We start from the raw sequence: 19,066 nt of genomic DNA on the forward strand, positions 1-19,066 counted from the left end.
TCGACTTAAAGATATACTTATCCACAATCATAGATATACTTATCTATAATCATGGTAACACTTTTGATGATCAGATGACTTTAATTTGAGCCATAAATAAAGGGCCATCTGAAATCAGAAGTACAGGAAATAAGTCAGAGTAGCAGCAATGAAAACATCCCTCACAAAGCCCAGATATTTTACTTTATATGACAGAAGTAGAATCCATTTCTGCCTAATTGACTTAATTTTACATACAATAACACCATGGTTATCTGTGTTACATTGGCATCCTTTAGTTCTTCTGCAGGGCATAACTATAAGAGATGAAATTTCAAGACAGTGGATAGCTGTTATGGATTGAATTGTGTTTCACCCCCCCAAATTCATATGTTGAAGTCCCAATCCTTAATGTAGCTGTGTTTGGAAATTGGGCCTTTAGGGAGACAATTAAGGTTCAATCAGGCCATAAGGATGGAGCCCAAATCCTATATAACTGGTGTCCTTATAAAAAGAGACACCATAGATCTCTCTGTCCATGTGTGTATGGAGAAGGCTGTCATCTGCAGCCCACGGAGAGAGCCCTCACAAGACACCAATCCCACTGGCACCTTGATCTTGGACTTCCAGTCTCCAGAACTGTGGGAAAATAAATTTCTGTTAAGTCACTCAGTCTATGATAATCTTTTATAGCAGCTTGAACAGACAAATACAATAGCAGATTGGGAGTAGGTGAGCAAGTTTCTAAGATCGTTTTCAAGACAAGAAATAATGAGAATTAACAGCAGAGGGCAGATAAAGCCATTAAAAAAGGTGAACAGATAAAAACAAAACAAAGCAAAACAAAAAAACAACCAAATAAACAATCACAGTTTCTGAGATGCTTTAGACTGAGGGACCCAACTCCCCTATATAGCTCTTTATAACTTCCAAGAACTTTATTAGAACACCAACAAATGATTCATGTTCAAAGGGTGTGGTGGGTTAAATTATGTGTGTATGTGTACCAAGCCAGAATGTGAGCAATATAATTTTAAAAGATAGTTAAAATATTAAATACAGGCCGGGCATGGTGGCTCATGCCTCTAATCTCGGCATTTTGGGAGGTCAAGGTGGGTGGATCACCAAAGGTCAGGAGTTCGAGACCAACCTGGCCCACATGACAAAACCTGTCTCTACTAAAAATACAAAAAGTTAGCCAGGCGTGGTGGTGAACGCCTGTAATCCCAGCTACTCAGGGGGCTGAGACAGGAGAATCGCTTGAACCCAGGAGGCGGAGGTTGCAGTAAGGCGAGATTGTGCCACTGCACTCCGGCTTAGGCGACAGAGTGAGATTCTGTCTTTGAAAAAACATCACTTTTGAAAAACTTTGAAAAAACATCACTTTTCCTCATCCCCCTTCCTCTGAATAGCTGAAGTGATACTCTAATACAAATACTTTTCTATCCATTGATCAGAACAGTATTTTAAAATTTGGCCATAGGAAAATAAGTGACCAGAGAAATACATCTAATAAGTTAGGAGACTACAAAGTTCTCTGCTGTGTATTAATATAAAGTATAGACAATATTTATTTTAAAAGGAAGGCATATATATGGGATTTTATTCATATATATAGGGTTTTATATATGTGTACATAGGTGTGTACATATGTATTAAAAATAGGTGTATATCTATATGTATTAAAACATATATGTATCAAATACATATATACACACATAGCGCCATATATATGTATAGACTTGACTGCCTGTTTATATTTACATATAGGGATATATATGTGGGTGTGTGGGTTTGTATATATATTCCTATATATAAATACAGACAGGCAGTCCTTACTTTGTATGGCAGTGTGAGACCAAAAAAAAGACCATGCAAGCTGAAACCAAGAAGAGTGATCTTAATAAGCAATGGAAAAAATATATCATTAATGTTACCTTTAAATGTTTACATTTTGTTTACATTAAACAAAATGCTTACATTTTGTTGAAGTATTTAAAACTAGTTTTAAATATAGAGAAAAATTTAAAAAAGCTGATGTTTATTCCATACTCTGTTATCTAAAACAGAAATGTTGAGAATTAAATGTCTTATTTCTTTGTAAAAATTTTATCGAGTAGTTTTGTTATAGACTGACTGTTTGTGTTTCCCATAAATTCGAATATTGATGCTCTAATCTCCAATGTGGTGGTATTTGGAGGCGGGGCCCTTGGGAAGTAATTAGGTTTAGATTAGGTCCTGAGTGTGGGGCCTTCATGATGGGATTAGTATCTTTACAAAAGGAAGAAGAAACCAGAGCTCACTCTCTCTCTCACCATGTGAGACAGGTAGAAGGCACTGGGAGAAAGCATCTGTCTGCAAGCCAGCAAGAGAGCCATCCCCAGAACCTGGCCATTGCAGCTGGCACTCTGATTTCGGATTTCCTAGCCTTCAGAACTGTAAGAAATAAATGTCTGTTACAGTCAAGTGCCACATACTGATGATGTTTCAATCAGTGAGAGGCCACACCTATGACGCTGGTCCCATAAGATTATAATACCATATTTTTACCATAACTTTTCTATGTTTAGATACATTAAATACACAAATACTTACCATCGTGTTACAACTTCCTGGAGTATCCAGTCCAGTAACATGCTGTACAGGTTTATAGCCTAGGAACAATAGGTTATATATCTTAGAGTCTAGGTGTGGTGGGCTCTAACATCTAGATCTGTGTCAGGACACTCCATGATGTTCACACCACAAAATAACCTAATGATGCCTTTCTCAGTACACGACCTCGTCCTTAAGTGATGCATGACTGTATGTAAGCCACTCAGTCTATTGTAGTTTGTCACTGCATCCCAAGCTAAGACAGGTTTGAACAGTGTTTACCACCGCCTTCTTGTCATATAACTTAGGATATGGGGCAAGCATCTTTTCTGTGCCTACGCTAATTGCCATATCCTTGTCTAAGTTTGGATCCATTACTAATTAATTTTTTATCCTTTGTATTTTCAGTGTTGTGAAATATCTCCAAGAATTCCTTTAATGTGAGTTTTTTTAGTCAGAATTATTTCCTCTAGGATATCTTCATATTTTTCAGTCACAACCTTTTCTCCCATTTGTATCAATAAGCTCACTTTCACTGAGTTTCTCTGGTTGCATTTCTAGAGTCTCTCAGATGGTGGTGGTAGTTTCAGCATTTCCAAGGTTGGCTACGCTATGTCTTTTATAAGTCTATTTATATTCAATATTCAAATTTCACTTTCAGTATTGCCACATTTTTGTCTTTGCTGTAGTTTCATTTTCGTTGACCAGATCCTGTTTAAATTATGCATTCTTTTGTAAGATGTCATGTGGATTTATTACTGGGAGACAAGGAGTCAGCACATACATGCTTTGCTGTCTGTGCATGAACAGAACGGCAAATATTCAGTGACAGATCACTGGAAGACTTTGAAGGAAGTGAGATGACTGGTCACTAATCATATGTGCATTTGTTATTTTTATAGTGATTTCTGGACTGAAGAACTGGCGGCAAAGTTTGTGCATTGGATCGTTACTCTCAGTTATTATGCTGTAACTAAAATTTGAAAGCTGTTTTTGGGGGAGTAGTGTTATTTAACTAAATCATAGTAACTGAAATTTCTAAAAATCAGAATTATACAAAGCAAGCATATGCATATATATACACACACTCACATCACAGGTACATATATAGAATCAATGTGTCGTAACCTGATCTTATATTTTAGTTACTTTCCTATTCTTTCTGCCTAGGTGGTTTTTCTCCTTTATTTTTATTTCTGCTTGTAAAATTATGCTCTCTTCCTTCATTATTGCCTATTGAAGAAGATCTAGGAAATTTGTAGACAAAACTTCAGCAAGCTCCCTGTTGCTGTCAGGTGCTGGACAGACAGTTCTCTAGACAGCCATCACAAAGGCATTTTGGAATGTCCTCGGTGATTGGTGGCATGGCCAGTATTTTACAGTTATAACAAGCTTGCTTTCTATTGTCATTTGTGGGTTTCTCATGTTTATCAGAATAAATCGGTACTGGACAAGTTAGGAACTCAACTCTGGGGAGTACTGCTTGAAGAAGTTTAGCAGCAGTAAAAGTGTATGATATACTGAATGCAAAAATGGCCCTTGTTCTCCACCCATCTCTGTGTTCACCTCTTTGTAATGTGACTTTGTAGCTCCTCCCTCACTTCTTAAATCTGGCTGGACTTGGGACTTGCCTTGACCAATTGACTGAGATGGCCAAGTGACAATGTGCTACTGCCTTGCATGCCTCTACTCTCTCAGCCCATTCTGCCAAAGAGCCTACCTAGCCTGTTGGAGTTTGAGAGACCACATAGAGAAAAATGAAGTTATTCCAAGAGAAGCCATCCTAGACCAGCATACAGCCAGATGACTCCCATATATGAACAGCCCAGTGAAGATCAGCCAGAGCCTCCCAACACGATCATGGCTGCATGAAAACTTCAGCTCAGACCAGAAAAGCGACTCAGCTGAACCATAGACTTATGAAGGATAGTAACGCTCATTATATAGAATTTTAGGGTTTTAAAAATTACCAATAGTTGAATAATACAATACTGTTTATGGAGGCACTGCTTTTTGTTTTCTTAAATTAACCTAGCTGCTGTTGTAATCTATAAAAATGCCCTTTCTTTAGTCCTCAGCAGCAGATTAACTCCAAGCCAGTTCTCCTACTTGAACTTAAAAGAGATCTCTTACAGCTCCACCACCAGAGCTGCTGAAGTGTACAATCTGGAAGGGCAGAGGCCAGATCCTTCTATGCACTGTTTAGTCAGCACATTGCAAATTATCTGCTTCACAGGATCACTTAATAAATACGCCAAATGAATGAAGGCTGAAAGTGCTTCTTGACAAGGAGCAATACATCTAGAGATACCTGATTAATGTTCAAAACATCTCACCATTTTGAAAAGGTTTTCCTTTAAAACAAAATTCAATTAAAATTTCATTTTTCCTCCTCCTAAGAAAAAATAATTCTTTTTCTACAAGCAATAAGAGTTTCCATGCAAAAATGAGAACACATTTATAAATGAAATAATATGAAGGTAATCATACCAGAGGATGGCACCTGTCCATATCACTCGTCTAAAGAATGAGACCTTTGAGACAAAGCTTTGAGTTTTCCTGTGAATACTAAAGGCGGTTGTGTCCACTCATCTATATTTTCTTATCTGAAGCTCCTTTGTGAGTAAGGCCACAGATTTGAAAGACAGGAATCTGAGTTTAGAATTTAGATGCTATGATCCATTCATAGCTCATAAGACTTGGGGTAAAGAGAGCAGACTTATTATTTTATTCAATGTTGGCCATGTCCTGAGGCTCTATTAGGCTAAGATCAGACTATAATCTAAAGTGGACAGAAAAGAGTAATTTGAATACTCTCGTTTTTCTTAAAAGAGATTCATTCACTTAAAGTCTGGAGGGAATTCCCTTAATTGATATTCTAAAAGAACTGTAATTTGGAAAATTCATTAGAAAGCCCATGCCTGGCGAATTTTGAGATCAACATTTTCAAAGCATAAATAGAACCATTTGGTATATTTCCAGGGCAACTTTTTAGAGCATGCAATCAAAATGTAATAAATGGTGCCTTAGAGGCAGGAATATGCTAATTTACATCCAATCTTAAATGCTTTGCTCAACATAGAAGTGAGCCTATACAGTGGATCATATACCCGCTCAATGTCTCAAATAGTTTCTAGGGAGTTGTGATTTGGAAATAAGGACGTTAGTAAGATCCCAGGATGGTCCATGAGATGCAGAGGGTAATTGAGCTGTCCAAGGAACTGGTCTAATCTGATCCATTGTGATCCATTTCCAAACATTCTTCAGTCACTCTGAGAATTCTTTCATGTACATTAATAAGCATTCCTTATTCCTCTACCCACTATCAAGACCAATATATCACAAAGTCAAAAATCAGTTTTCAATTGAATTTTTAAATTTTTATTTGAAAAATACAATACACAGCAGAGAATTATTTCCTCCCCTACTGTTCTTTCACAAAGGAAACTGTATGGTAAATGTAACTGAGATATTTGGCTAGGATAGATCCTGAGAAAAGAGAGGCCCAGTTAGAAGTGGAAAATACAAAGTCTGTCAAAGAAGATTCACCTCTCTTTTAACATAAAAGAGCCTTTTAAGTTATCATAGGAATCAGATAAAACATGTGCAGAATTTCTGCCATGCAAACAGAGACTACTGAAATTTTCAAGTTGACCAAATTACACTGACCTGGGCCCCAAGTAAGTAGAATAAAAAGGAGATGTCTTTATCAGAAAGATATGTGTTTGCCTGCTTTTACTAGCCTACATATGTACATATTTACATATTAATGTTTTCTGAAATACGATTTTCATTATTCTCAGTAATAGCATCATGAATAAGGGCTATTTTCTGGCTTTTGCCTTATTCACATGTATCTTGCCTTTTTCATCCGAATTTTCCTCATGACAGCATCACTCACTGTACAATCTTGAGCCCATGATGTGTAAATAGTAGAGGTGACTTTACTCTGGTTCTGGGTTAAATCTGAGTTTTTGAAGAATTTATAACACTTGCATTCAGATCAGGTTTAGCAAGGTGCAAAGAAGCAACCTTGACACGGGAATATATAGGCAAGGCTTCCAACAGGAAAAATATTCCTGGTTGGCTCCTTGGAAGTCTGATGTAAAATCAATAGAACTGATAAAACTCTGGAAGCCTTACTAGTAATCTAGCTTTCCAAGACATTATGATCATCCCCTTCACTTTCATTCTCAATAAGTGAATTCCCTATTACTGTTATTGCCTAAAAAGTCTTTAAAGAGGGTCAGGACATTCAAAGTGTCTCCATGTTCTAAATTTCCAACAGGACTGAATTGCTCTAGAGGTCTGAAATTAGTAGAAATTTGGATTTTCTTTTCTTTTTGGCTCTACTAGAAGTGTTTTAGCTTCCACCGTGATAGAAATGGGCAAATAAAATCTATTTGGGGAGTAATGGTCAATCTTTGGTTATATTTATTTGCTGATCTCTGTTGAAATTACAGAGAAAATTAAAAGTTTGCTTTCTTTAGTACTGTAAAGTTTAGAAAGATTCATTTCAGTCAATTACTGCCAAAGCTACTTTGCCATATAAGCTAAAGTTACTTAGGGTAGTTTTAATTACTGCAAAGTTATTGTTGAGGAGTTTGCCTTCCTTATGTTAATGGTGATTTTAATCTGTAATTCCACATGCTAAATGTAAGGTATGTCTCTTGGGCCCTCTCCTGAGTGGGAGGCTGGGGCCTGAGGGTGAGGGTGGAAGGAGAGATGTTGAGTTTAGGCTTCTCTTTTACAAAGAGCCTCACATCTAGACTCTTGATATTCGTTATTTTAAAACTGGATTACAATTATTATATAGTTGTGTATTTGCAAACTGTTCATTCTTAAAACAAACATTTAAAATACAGCAGAGCTTTCATAATTGTATTCTGGCATTTCTTTATTTTTTGAACCATAGGTAGTTGCCCAGGATTCTACTGAGCTCTGAAAGGCCTCAATGTCCAAAATGAGATGACAGCTGTGCTATATTAGAAAGAAATATGAGTTCAGGGTCAGAAAACCTGAATTTAGGCTTCAACTATGTCTCTTACTAGTTTGTGATTTGGCATGTTATTTACCCTGTCGTGGCTTCATTTTTCTTATCTGTAAAAATAAAGCCATACTCTTCATGTTTATACCAGGTTATTATGAGGATTACATAAAATAGTTGGTGTAAATATACTTTGTAAACTATAAAGTACTACACAAATGCAAAGTAAAATACATTAACCATATTTCTAGCATTTATATAATTTAAATTATGTGTCAGGGTATAGTTCTTTCCCGTTTAAATTCTGTAGAATCTTTAGTAGTAAAAAAGCCTAAGAATGGAGCCTTTGACCACTCTTGAGACACTGCTACTCATGGGAAATTACTCAATAATAAGGGACCAGTGCTGAATTTCCTGATTTAAGCTATCCTAAATACTGCCTGCATTCAAAAACAAGTCTTGAATTAAGCCACAATTGTCAGGAGAAGAAGTCCAAATAAATAATTTTTAATTATGATACATTACTTATTACAGTAAAAATTGGCATTTTCCCCTTCAAAAGCAGAAGCACCAGTCTTAGAATGTATAGTATGAATGGTATTTTAAGTGAAATATAACATAATATAATGTGGAAACATTATTTTACTATAGAACATACTTTCTAAAAGGAATTTCACACACTGAAATGTTAGAATGGAAATAATGTCATGCTGAATAATAAAATAAAAACCCCCATGACTTTCAAAGTCCACTTCAAGTTAAACATGGCATACTGCTGACTAGATATATGAAAATTAAAAAAAAAAAAAAAACTAGCCCAAAATAGAAGGTTTTCTATACAAATACGATTTATGTAGAGGTTTCTCTTAACATAATTGCAGTGATTCTGTGAGAAACTAAAGTGAATGTTTTATTGAAGGATTTTGTTCATTTGGTCATCACATTTTTGTTGAACACCTACTTTGTGCTAGGCTTTGTTGTAAGTGCTGGGGACACAGAAAAAAGAAAGACAATCCTGCCCTCGAGGAGCTCACAGTCTAGTGGGGGAAACAGATAGGTGGACATTGATTTTAAAATTATAAAAAATATTAAACAACGTTATAAACTTCCTTTGCAATCAAACAAACTTTGGGTGTTATGAGTGGATGGTAAAAAGGGATGATGTCCAATGCAGTGAAAAACCATCTGCTTCAATATCATGTGACTTCTGCGAAGGCAGTGATGTGGTTCTGCAAAAAGAAAAAGGAATGACAAAGTGAGAGGCTTGGGAACATTAGCTTTGTAAAACATGTAGTACCTTTACAAATAATCATTAGCTTATATGCTGAATGTTGAAGTTGCCAAAACATCCAGCATTATTAAACTAAGTTTTATGTATTAGTGCATAATTTTCGCTGCTAATTACATATTTTATTCAATAATCTTAATTATCCAAATAGATTAAAATGTTATATCTGCTTTATTCAAAATTAACTCTGAAATTTGAAAAGATAAAAATGGCAATGCCAGACACGTTAATATTCTGTTCAGTGTTAATGGAATTTTAATGCTGCATGTTGGAGTTTCAGATTAATTGCTCCCTGAGAGACAGATGGTGTAGAATGAGGTGGTGAAATGCTGACTAAAATGGCATTTGCTAGTTGACAAAAATCTACTTAAACACTTCATTTTTGATGCATGAATCCTGACTCCAGACTGTGGTCTCTGTTGTTTACCTCTACCATAGAATTCTTTACAGAGCCTTTTTTTTTTTTTGGAAAGCAACAGAATTATGTACAAAGAAACTCTGTGGAATGGCTAGTATTTAAATAGATTCAGGCATGAAACAGGCCATGTTATGCCTGCTGAAGTATTGCAATGAAAAACTACTATTACATAATTAATCATGCTACATATGGGCTTATGTCAAGATCTAACGTGACTGACAGCCCCAACAACTAACATCAACATTACAAAAGGGTTCTACCATCATACTACCCATTTTAAATGTGTTTTGTGTAGTTTTTGTATGGCTGTTGCATTGGCTTTTTTATAATAAATGATATCATAAACAGAATTTCATATGATGAATGTACGCCATAAAATTTTCTCAACATACATGTAGCTTTTTTCAAGTTTAAGTATTTTAATTCATCAAAACATATTTAAAATGTGTGTAAAAAAATTAAAATTCATTTTCATTGAATTTAGGCATATTAAACCACACAAAAGGAATCTCACTGATTACAATTTAGGGCATTATCTTCTAGGCTTGACCCACTTAATACTAGAGAAAAACAAAATTAGTAAGAATCAGGAGTGAGCAGAGCATGCTGAGTTTTTCACTAACTCCTGGTAACACTTTAGAAACTTTATTTCCCATTTAAAAATGCATGATGAAAATGCCTGAACATTCAGTAGCTCATCTCTAAGTTTTCTTTTGCTTTCCTTACAAAAGCTCAGGCATGACTTTAGGGTAAAGATGACTTGTCAGAATTATATAATGCACTATAATTGAATTAAAACAATAAGAACTGTGGAGATCATACATCACAGTTTTATTTCCAGTGGCCCCACGGGTACTTGAAACCAGTGACTGAGAAAATGCAATTTGATATAGAGTGTTTCAGCACAAAACCCTCATGAACATCACACTTCTTACTAGGATCTAGACCAACATAATTTCTGGAAAGATGTTAAGATAGAAATTAAAGATTAATCAGTCAGTGACAACTGGTGGGTAGAAAAAGGGTCAATAAGGGGCAGTAGAGAGAAAATAAGTGAGGTAAGAAAGAACATGGGTGGTGTCCCAAAGGCCACTGGCATTGGCCTCAGTGTTCCCATTGACCCAGATAATGAAGGGAGGGTTCGCAAGGCTCATTAAGTTTGCTGAAGATGATCTTAAGGGGACAACTACCAATCTGGAAGGCAGAATTAAATACACATTAAAGGACTTTAATAAACAGAGAAATAATCAGAAGCAAACCACTGATGATCAGTGCACAGCTTGACAGAAATAGAGGAAAAACCAAGTGCACAGTGCAAGCTGGAGAGTGTGACAAAGAAAACTGTAATAACTGTAGGGTGACCATATAACTTATCATCTAAATATGGACATGTGGAAGGGGGGAAAGGGTGCTAATACTACACAAGGACAACAGGCTTAAATGAGGATTGTCCCAAATAGTAATATAAAGTCACCCTATACTGTGGTTTAATGTGTCCACTAAAATGCACATGTTGGAAACTTAATCTCTAAGGTAACAGTGTTGATAGGTGGGGCCTAATGGGAGGTGATTAGACCTCTAGGGTTCTGCCCTCATGAATGAATTAATGCCTTTATCATAGGTCAGGGTTTGTTATAAAAAAGCAAGTTTAGTCCCCTTCTCTCTTGTTCCCTCTTTTTGTGCTTCCACTATGTTATGATGCGGCAAGAAGGTGTGAGCACCTTGACCTAGGACTTCCCAGCCTCCGGAATCCTGAGCTGACACATTTCAGCTCCTCATAAATTACCCAGTTTGTGGTATTCTGTTATAGCAGCACAAAACAGACTAAGAAACCTTAATAATGAGGCATGGAATGTATAACTGTAGGTGAGCTATTGAGATCTAGAAAATACTGGAATTCAGTCTTAGCATTTAAAATCACATGCTTCAGTGATCACTATATCTCCCTTTAACTGCCCATAAATTTTAAGCCATATTAGTCTTTTCCTATGCCAAAATATTACCAAGTTAAACTACAAGAACAACAGTTAATTTCTAGACTGACTTCATTTTTAGATCCCAGGATTCTAGGGAAAATTCTTGCCCCCCCCCCCCAAATTAGCAGCTTTTCCATTTCACATCACTTAAGTTTTCACTTCTGAGATGACTTCATTTTTTCCTATTTCACTGGGATTAGAAGTATCCTGCTTGGGGCTCATTATTTTAAGGTAGTTGTGGTTAGCAGACAAACAGATGAAAATAAAACACTGAAGTGACTGTGCCTAGGAAGAGAAAATTAAGGAGAAATTTAATCATAGTACATGACAGGAGTGTACAGACATATCAGAGAGCTTCTGTTCATTCACTTTACTGTTTAAGAGCAAATTAACCTATGTCATAAATGAAAGAGATGGATTATTTATCTCAGTAGTTTTGTTTTTTTTTTTAAGTTTAATTCTTTTCTGGCACAGGGGTGATTTTCCCTGAAGGAATCTAAAGAAGGGCCAAGATAATTACTGGAGGTCCTTTTATAAGAATCTATTATATGATGCTACATTATACAACTTACATTACCAAGGTGTATGTACATGCATAATTTGAAATATACAGATGGCCTAATTCCTGTGCAGGAAGTTACTGTCTATTCACTTCCCAGAAGCATTTTTCCCAGTAACATGGAAAACCAGAATTGTGTTTAATATTTTCAGATTGTTGTCTTAAGAAATGGACTGCCTACGAGGCAAAGTAGTTGATCAAGTGTTTTTCTTTTTCAATATGGCTAAATTCTTAATATACAACACTAAATCTTATGAGATGATAGTGCAAAAAAGCGGTAGGCAAACCAAACAACTCATGCTTAAAAGTTCTATTCAGAATTGTGAGATGAAAGTGGTCATAAAATGTACTGTCACAATTCCCGGTACCTTCTGCAATTACATTAACAGAGGCTTACCATGGAGATGACAAAGCTTGACCCCAAATAGCTGAAGATCAGAATATGCTACATGAAGCATCCATTAGAAAGTGTTCACTCAGGTGCACGGCAAACCAGTGAGCAAAATACTGAGTCTGATCCTTGAGTGCAGGGGTCACAAGGGAAAGCAAACACTTTGTTTCTGGAAAGTTGTACTGGATACTTAAATTTAATAAATTTGAAAGTCTCTATAGCATGCCCATTTTTAAAAGCTCTAAGTTCTGCATGAAAATCTCTGCTTTACTATTTATTCTATACCTCCATATAGAAAATGCAGTCTGTAATTTTTAAAAATGTTACTTAAGACAAAACTGTCATGATTAATGACATGAAACTTTGATGATGACTTGCCATCTGGCAAGATCCGTCACTCAACAATCAACAAATCAGGGGAAAAGTGTGGGAAAATGCAAAAAGAGCACTCCAGGGAAGTGTTTGGAATTACAGCTATAGGAATACAAGCAAAATGCCATTGTTAATGGCTTCTTAGTTAAGGAATGCTAAATTCATATTAATGATGGAAAAATAACATGTATTTGAAAGATTAATAATAATAACAACAGCAGCAGCAACCAAAAGCTCTAGTTCCTATATTGCTTTTGGTTGTAAGGAAAACCTGCACAGAAGGACACATTTTTCTGCATTTGTCTTAGCTTTGCAACCCAATTCCAACACCAGTGCGCTCCAGCGCACATACGTTTATTGCCTTAATTGAAGGTGTTCACAGTGGCTTATTCCCATTATCCAGCTGAAGAGCCTGGCAAGACAGTCTTTAAAAGACCTTTCCTGTGAATTTTCTTCTTCACCATTCTCAATAGGTTGATTTCGGCACACCTACAAAATGTGTTTTACATATTACGTAAATGTTTATTTAAACATTGACTTAATTTATTCAAAGTACTAGTTTATTTAAAGTTCTATGTTGTTACATTGTTAGGCCAAATGCTGAGATTAAATATTATTCCAGTTTCATTCTTTCAAGATGATTGATGATAAAAAGCTTTTGTGTTTGAATAGCAGAGGCTATCAACGATCAGCATAGGTTTTTAACCTAAACATAAAATGGGATCTGTGCATCTGTCTTTCATGCAATGATTTATGTCTTTGACTCTGTTGCTGACGAAGCTGTGTGGTACAGTGGTCTTTGCAGTCAAGTCGTCTGAATGTCAAGTGTTTAAATGTGATCTCCATCACAACTGAAATTTTAGCAAGCAATTTAACCTTTCACAGACCCAGCTTTCTCATCTGTGAAACAGAGGTAAGAATACATACTTTTTGAATGGATTTTTATTAAGATTAAATGGGATTATAGACACAAGGGTCCCTGTCCCTACTCAAACATATTCATCATTTACTTATAGTTACTAATAAAAGTCACAAGCTAAAAAGGAAAGTTAAAAAAAGAAAAAGTAAAATAAATAAATAATTTTTAATTGGTTAGAATTTTACAAATAAAGCTCACTATCTGAATATAAAATACACTATTCTACCGATCTGCAATGCTCATATCCAAACAAACTTTAAAACCCCAAAAATGTTCCTTTTAAGATTGGTGCAAACTAATTTGGTGGCAAAACCTGATCTGTTGTGAGGGAATGTACACACTGTTTTGCTGCAGAAATTCTCATCTGTGATTCCAATTGTTGCTCCAGACACTACTTGTGTAACCGAATATGCATATTCCTAAAATATAAAATATTTTGAATTCTGTAAAAACATCTGACACTAAGGATTCTGGAGAAGGACTAATGGTCCAATAAATTAATCAACAATTCTGACACAGCCTACATTGCATCAGGAAAAGATAGGTGGATGTCATGATCTCGAATATTGTCCCTGTTTATTTTGCGATTTGCTTCTTTAACTCATTCATTTGCTTCCTTCATTGTGTCCTTTAAAGAAGGGAAAGTGAGCAGAAGAGAGGAAAAAAGCAGAGTATATGGAGTATGTGTTGGAAGGTTCTACTTTGTCACATTGTTTTCCTTCTGCTAGCTTGTGAAGTTGGTATTTTAGTAAAGAGAAACAATGTTAAAACCATTTAAGAAGACATTGGTTAAATTCAGATTTGAAGCTGTGAAACTGATTCTAAAATTTATGTTCAGCAATTTCTTGTTGTTTTAAGAAGCTGGAGACATAAAAGCTATCATGGGACAGAACCAAAGTTTTCTTGGGAAAGGTGACTTTTTTGGGGGATTTTTAACCTTTCTATATAGTGGTTCTGTTTCAGTTCAGAGTTTTATATTGGTTCAGAGTTTTGTTTCCATTAAGAAGTTTACTTTTTTTTTTTTTTTTACTATTCAGAGAAAAGAGCTAACACAGCTACCTTCTGAAAGAATCTCTAGGCAGCTTTCTCTGATAATTAAATCAGAGGCAGGCCCAGTTTTTATGAGAGCATTAGCTACAGATCTTATGAAGTATTTCCAAGTCCTGAGAAGCCAAAGAAGCTTAAGGCTTTTCACACCAAATCTTTAGAGGCACTGATTCTCTACTGTGGCTTCATGCTGGAATCATCAGGATCTTTAAGAAAATACTGATGCAACCCCAGAGACCAGGATTTAATTGGTATGAGGCATGGCCTGGTTACTGGAATTTTTAAAGGCTCTCTGGATGATCGTAATATACAGCCAATATTGAGAACCACTGTGTGAGAGGTTCTGCAGGCCCAGCTGTATCCAGATCAAGTGCTGGCTCTAAATCCAGATCACCTGATATGCCTGATGTAGTACAACTCCTGGGGCCCAAGCCCAGGCCTTCTGGATCAGAATGTCTTGGTGTGAAACCCATACATCTTCTCTTTTTGCAAATGCCACAAGCAATGGATTGTCTTTTATGCCAGTCTGAGTACCACGGCCTAAAGTTAAAGAAAAGTGATTAATGAAGAAGCATTATCTGGGATGTAAAATCAATTCCTTCTTTAAGATGCTATCCTTTCAGTGGCAAAAGAGTATTGCTTAAAAAAAATCAGTGAACTTGAATAATTCCAAAAAGTACATCTTTGAATTCAAGCCTTTTGACATTAACTGCACATTATATGTCATGCTTAAAGCTGCACAATGCATAAAGGTGTTAAGAAGACCTTCAGCAAATACCTGTTTCAATCTTTTTTTTTGAGATGGCATCTTGCTCTGTCACCCAGGCTGTAGTGCGGTGGCAATATCTCAGATCACTGCAAACTCTGCCTCCTGGGTTCAAGCGATTCTCCTGCCTCAGCTTCCCAAGTAGCTGGGATTACAGGTGCACACCACCACACCCAGCTAATTGTTTGTTTCACTTTAACTCAATGTTTCCCAAATGTATTGACATGAAATTTCATGGAAGTCTATTAATACTAATGTGTTCATGGTATTTGTCTTCTAAGTTTGTTAACTTCCTCAACTATAATAACCTTCCTCTCTACCACACTTCTATCCCATATCCATAGCTATATTCTCAATCAGTAATCATGTTTGAAATGTAAAATCCCAACTTACCTCCTGTCTTACCTCCCTCACACAACAAGGTTTCTTTGGCCATGAGGAAACTTCCTGACTACTAATTTATCCATCTGATCCAGTCTATCATGCTCCTTATGAATTCTGCTTCTTTTTCACTCCTTCTGGACCCCATGGTTGATCATATGATCAATCTTTAACAGCATCCTCAAGTTTCTTGCCCTTGTGCCCTTATCTTGCCTGCTAAACAAAACCGTTGCATGAACTGGATTATCCACCCGGAACGTTCTTCTCTTTCACCCTCACTTGGCTCATGGTCCTGCAGCTCTCCCCTAAGATGATGTTTCAAGCATTGCTGCATTGCTTCAAGCATTGCTAAAGGTCTCCCTTTAAGTGTTCCTCCGGTATAGTCATCATCATCTTCTGTATATGATTACAAAATTCTCTCTGTCCCCACGAGACATACCATAGTGCTCCGTATTTGATATTTGTTACATTTCATATATTACAAATCTGATTATAATGATAAGGTAACTCAACAGTAAATTGTATCCATGCCTTGTTTCATATACTAATACTTTAACCTATAAAATTGGCTTCTTCTTAGTTATTTCATTTTCCTTTAACTTTTTAAAATGCTTTAGATTTACTAAATAAGCATCCTAACAGTACTTGACAGAGGAGAATCGGAGGATGTGGATAATGGACCAAGTGCATGATAAATTCTTGTAGAACCAGGAGTTGATTAAAACTCCTCATTTAAAAACTTGCTTATTTTCACAAAAAGGCACCAGTTGATAAAAATCTGAATGAGCTACAACTAGATTCATTTCAGAACCATTCAAAATCATAAGGGCCATTAGAAATGACACAGATAACTTGAAAAATGTTTTATAAAGGTAAATATATGCTTACCATACAACCTGGCATTCTCACTGCTAGGTATTTATCTAAAAGAAATAAAATATATGTATTCACAAAAAACTGTATGTGAATGTTTATATCAGCTTTACTCATAATTGCCAAAAATGGAAATAACCCAACCTTCTATTGGTAAATGGATAAACAAACTGTGGTGCAGCCACACAACAGGATACTAGTCAGCAATTAAATGGGAAAAACACAGACTACAGATGCATGTAACAAATAAGTCAGACTCAACTCAAAATGCATGAGTCCACTTATATAATATCCTGAGAATGGCAAAACACGAAGAACCAAAACAAATCAGTGGTTTCTCAAAGTTGGAGATTGAAGGAGGGATGACTACAAAGGGGAAGGCAGAAACATTTGGGAGTCACAGAAATGTTATCTAACTTGATTATGGTGATAATTTCATGAAAGTAGGCATTCATCAAAACTCATAAAACTATATGCCAAGAAAGGATGTTACAGGATGCAAATTATGCTTTAATAAATCCCAATTAAAAAAATTAGGACCACCAGCCATAACATGAAGTCTAAAGGCCAAGACATGTCTAAAATTTGGTTTGTCAGTTATTGAATTATTGTTTTAACATCTGGTTGTTTCAGTACAAAAGAAAAATACAAAATAAGTTTATTGAAAAATATTCGAAAATATAAATTGAAACGAGAACGTTATTATTTTTGGCCTATAAGATTGTAAAGATTATGAAGAACAATATTCTCCACTGTTGTGAGAACATACGGATATGAATTCAACCAAAAGCCTTAAAAGTGTTCATACTCTGTTTCAGCATTTCTATGTCTATGAATTTATCTTAAATTATTAATTGAGCTTAGAAAAATATATATTTAAGGAACATTTACCTTAGTATTACTTATAATTGTGGGAAATTAGAAGTGGAAGCAATTATCTATGTCTAACAAATGTAATGGTTTATATATGGATTATAACTTTTAAAAACACAATGTTGTTATGCAGCACAGTGATTATGATTTGGAGCTCTGAAGTGACAAATATGGAACATATTTCTGTGAAAATGGAAAGTAAGGATTCCTATTCTTGTTTCAGAACACAGACCAGTTGTGTGACCTTGGGTGTATTACTTAACCTATGTCACTTTCTCCGTAAAATGGAAATAAGACACACTCAAATGACTTCACATATTTTATATGTGAAGTTCTCTGCATAATTCCAAGCACATATTAAGCTATAATTGAAGATTAGCTTTTAATATTATTCCTGATGTGACTGTTATATTTATTGATCTGAAATAATATGTCTATGATGCATTGTTATGTGAATAAAAGCAATAAAATATACAGGGAAATTCTGTATTCAACACAAACCCACACACACGTTCATTGGGTCTTGAAGGTTATTTTAAGAAAATGTTTCCTCTGATTATTGTGATAACCCTATAGATACTTCCTATTCATTTTTTGTTTGGCTTATTCAGATTTTCAGATCATAAATACCTACAAATTATTTACTAATTGCTTCTTTAATCAAAACTATGAAAAATAAACTTCTTGTTTCATAAAACTGTGAATTGAGTCATTGCTTATTTACCTAGTTTTAGTCAAATACAATTTTATATTTTTTCAACAAAATGTTTTCACAGAACTGTGATTCTCTGATTGATTTTGAAGGCCCTCCATAGTGTCTCCAGGATGGTCCCCAATAAGGAAACAGACCTGAAAAAAGAGGGAGATGAACGACTGGGATCAGGTTCCCATCCATGTGTAACTAATTATGTGTGCATTGGAAATGATTTTTAAATCTGTCATTGATTATTCTCTCCTTAATTAATGACTGAATGAATCATATAATTTAAAGATACAGTCATCAATTCTATATTTATTCACATAAATCAGATGAGAAAGTTTCTAGTCTATATTCCAAAGTAATTTAATAAAAGATGCTTTTATAAAAGGCCTGTTAGATAACTGAGGGGAAAAGCTGTCTTTTATTCTTCATGTAGTACGTAATAATTCATAAATAGTATGGAAAAATAGATACTGAGTACACTGGAGTATAAATAGGAAAATGACATATGGCAAAATAATAACAGAATATGCTAGTATTTTTAACCTAAAATGTTGATGCCTGTTGGAAATTTTTAAGCTTCTACTTTCAATTTCCTTTTTTTAAACAAAATTAAATTTTACAAATGAGAACACATTATAGCATGTAAATATTGATTTACTTCAAATATTTTTCATAAATGCTCAAAGCTTAAAGAAAAATGCCTACATATGAATATATTTAGTTCCACTAACTATTCCAATATCTAATCACTAATAAGATTGTTTTGACAAGGTCCTATATAACATTTATATTACAGTTCAGCAGCTCTGTAAAACAAAGATTTGCATTATAGAAAATCAACTGAATCTTAAATAGATTGCCAGAGTTACTCACGCACAGCATTCTGAAACCTCAAAGGAATTTATCACAGGAAACGCAGTAATGTATAATCATATTTGT

General features: G+C 35.2%; 1 protein-coding gene across 2 annotated transcripts in view; it reads right to left on the reverse strand.

Moving 5' to 3' along the window:
• Window positions 1-5,928: 5,928 nt before the first annotated feature.
• The window catches only part of PLPPR5 (phospholipid phosphatase related 5), a 123,788-nt gene continuing 110,650 nt past the window's right edge, over window positions 5,929-19,066 (reverse strand). Inside the window, exon 6 of one of the 2 annotated variants that reach the window (XM_025394590.1) lies at window positions 5,929-8,790. In XM_025394590.1, coding sequence (XP_025250375.1) covers window positions 8,758-8,790 — 33 coding nt within the window. In that variant the 3' untranslated portion in view covers window positions 5,929-8,757. The remainder of the gene's footprint in view (window positions 8,791-19,066) is intronic. The other variant, XM_025402291.1, reaches the window with a different exon arrangement.

Source organism: Theropithecus gelada, chromosome 1 (genome assembly GCF_003255815.1).
Source record: "Theropithecus gelada isolate Dixy chromosome 1, Tgel_1.0, whole genome shotgun sequence".
Taxonomy (NCBI): domain Eukaryota; kingdom Metazoa; phylum Chordata; class Mammalia; order Primates; family Cercopithecidae; genus Theropithecus; species Theropithecus gelada.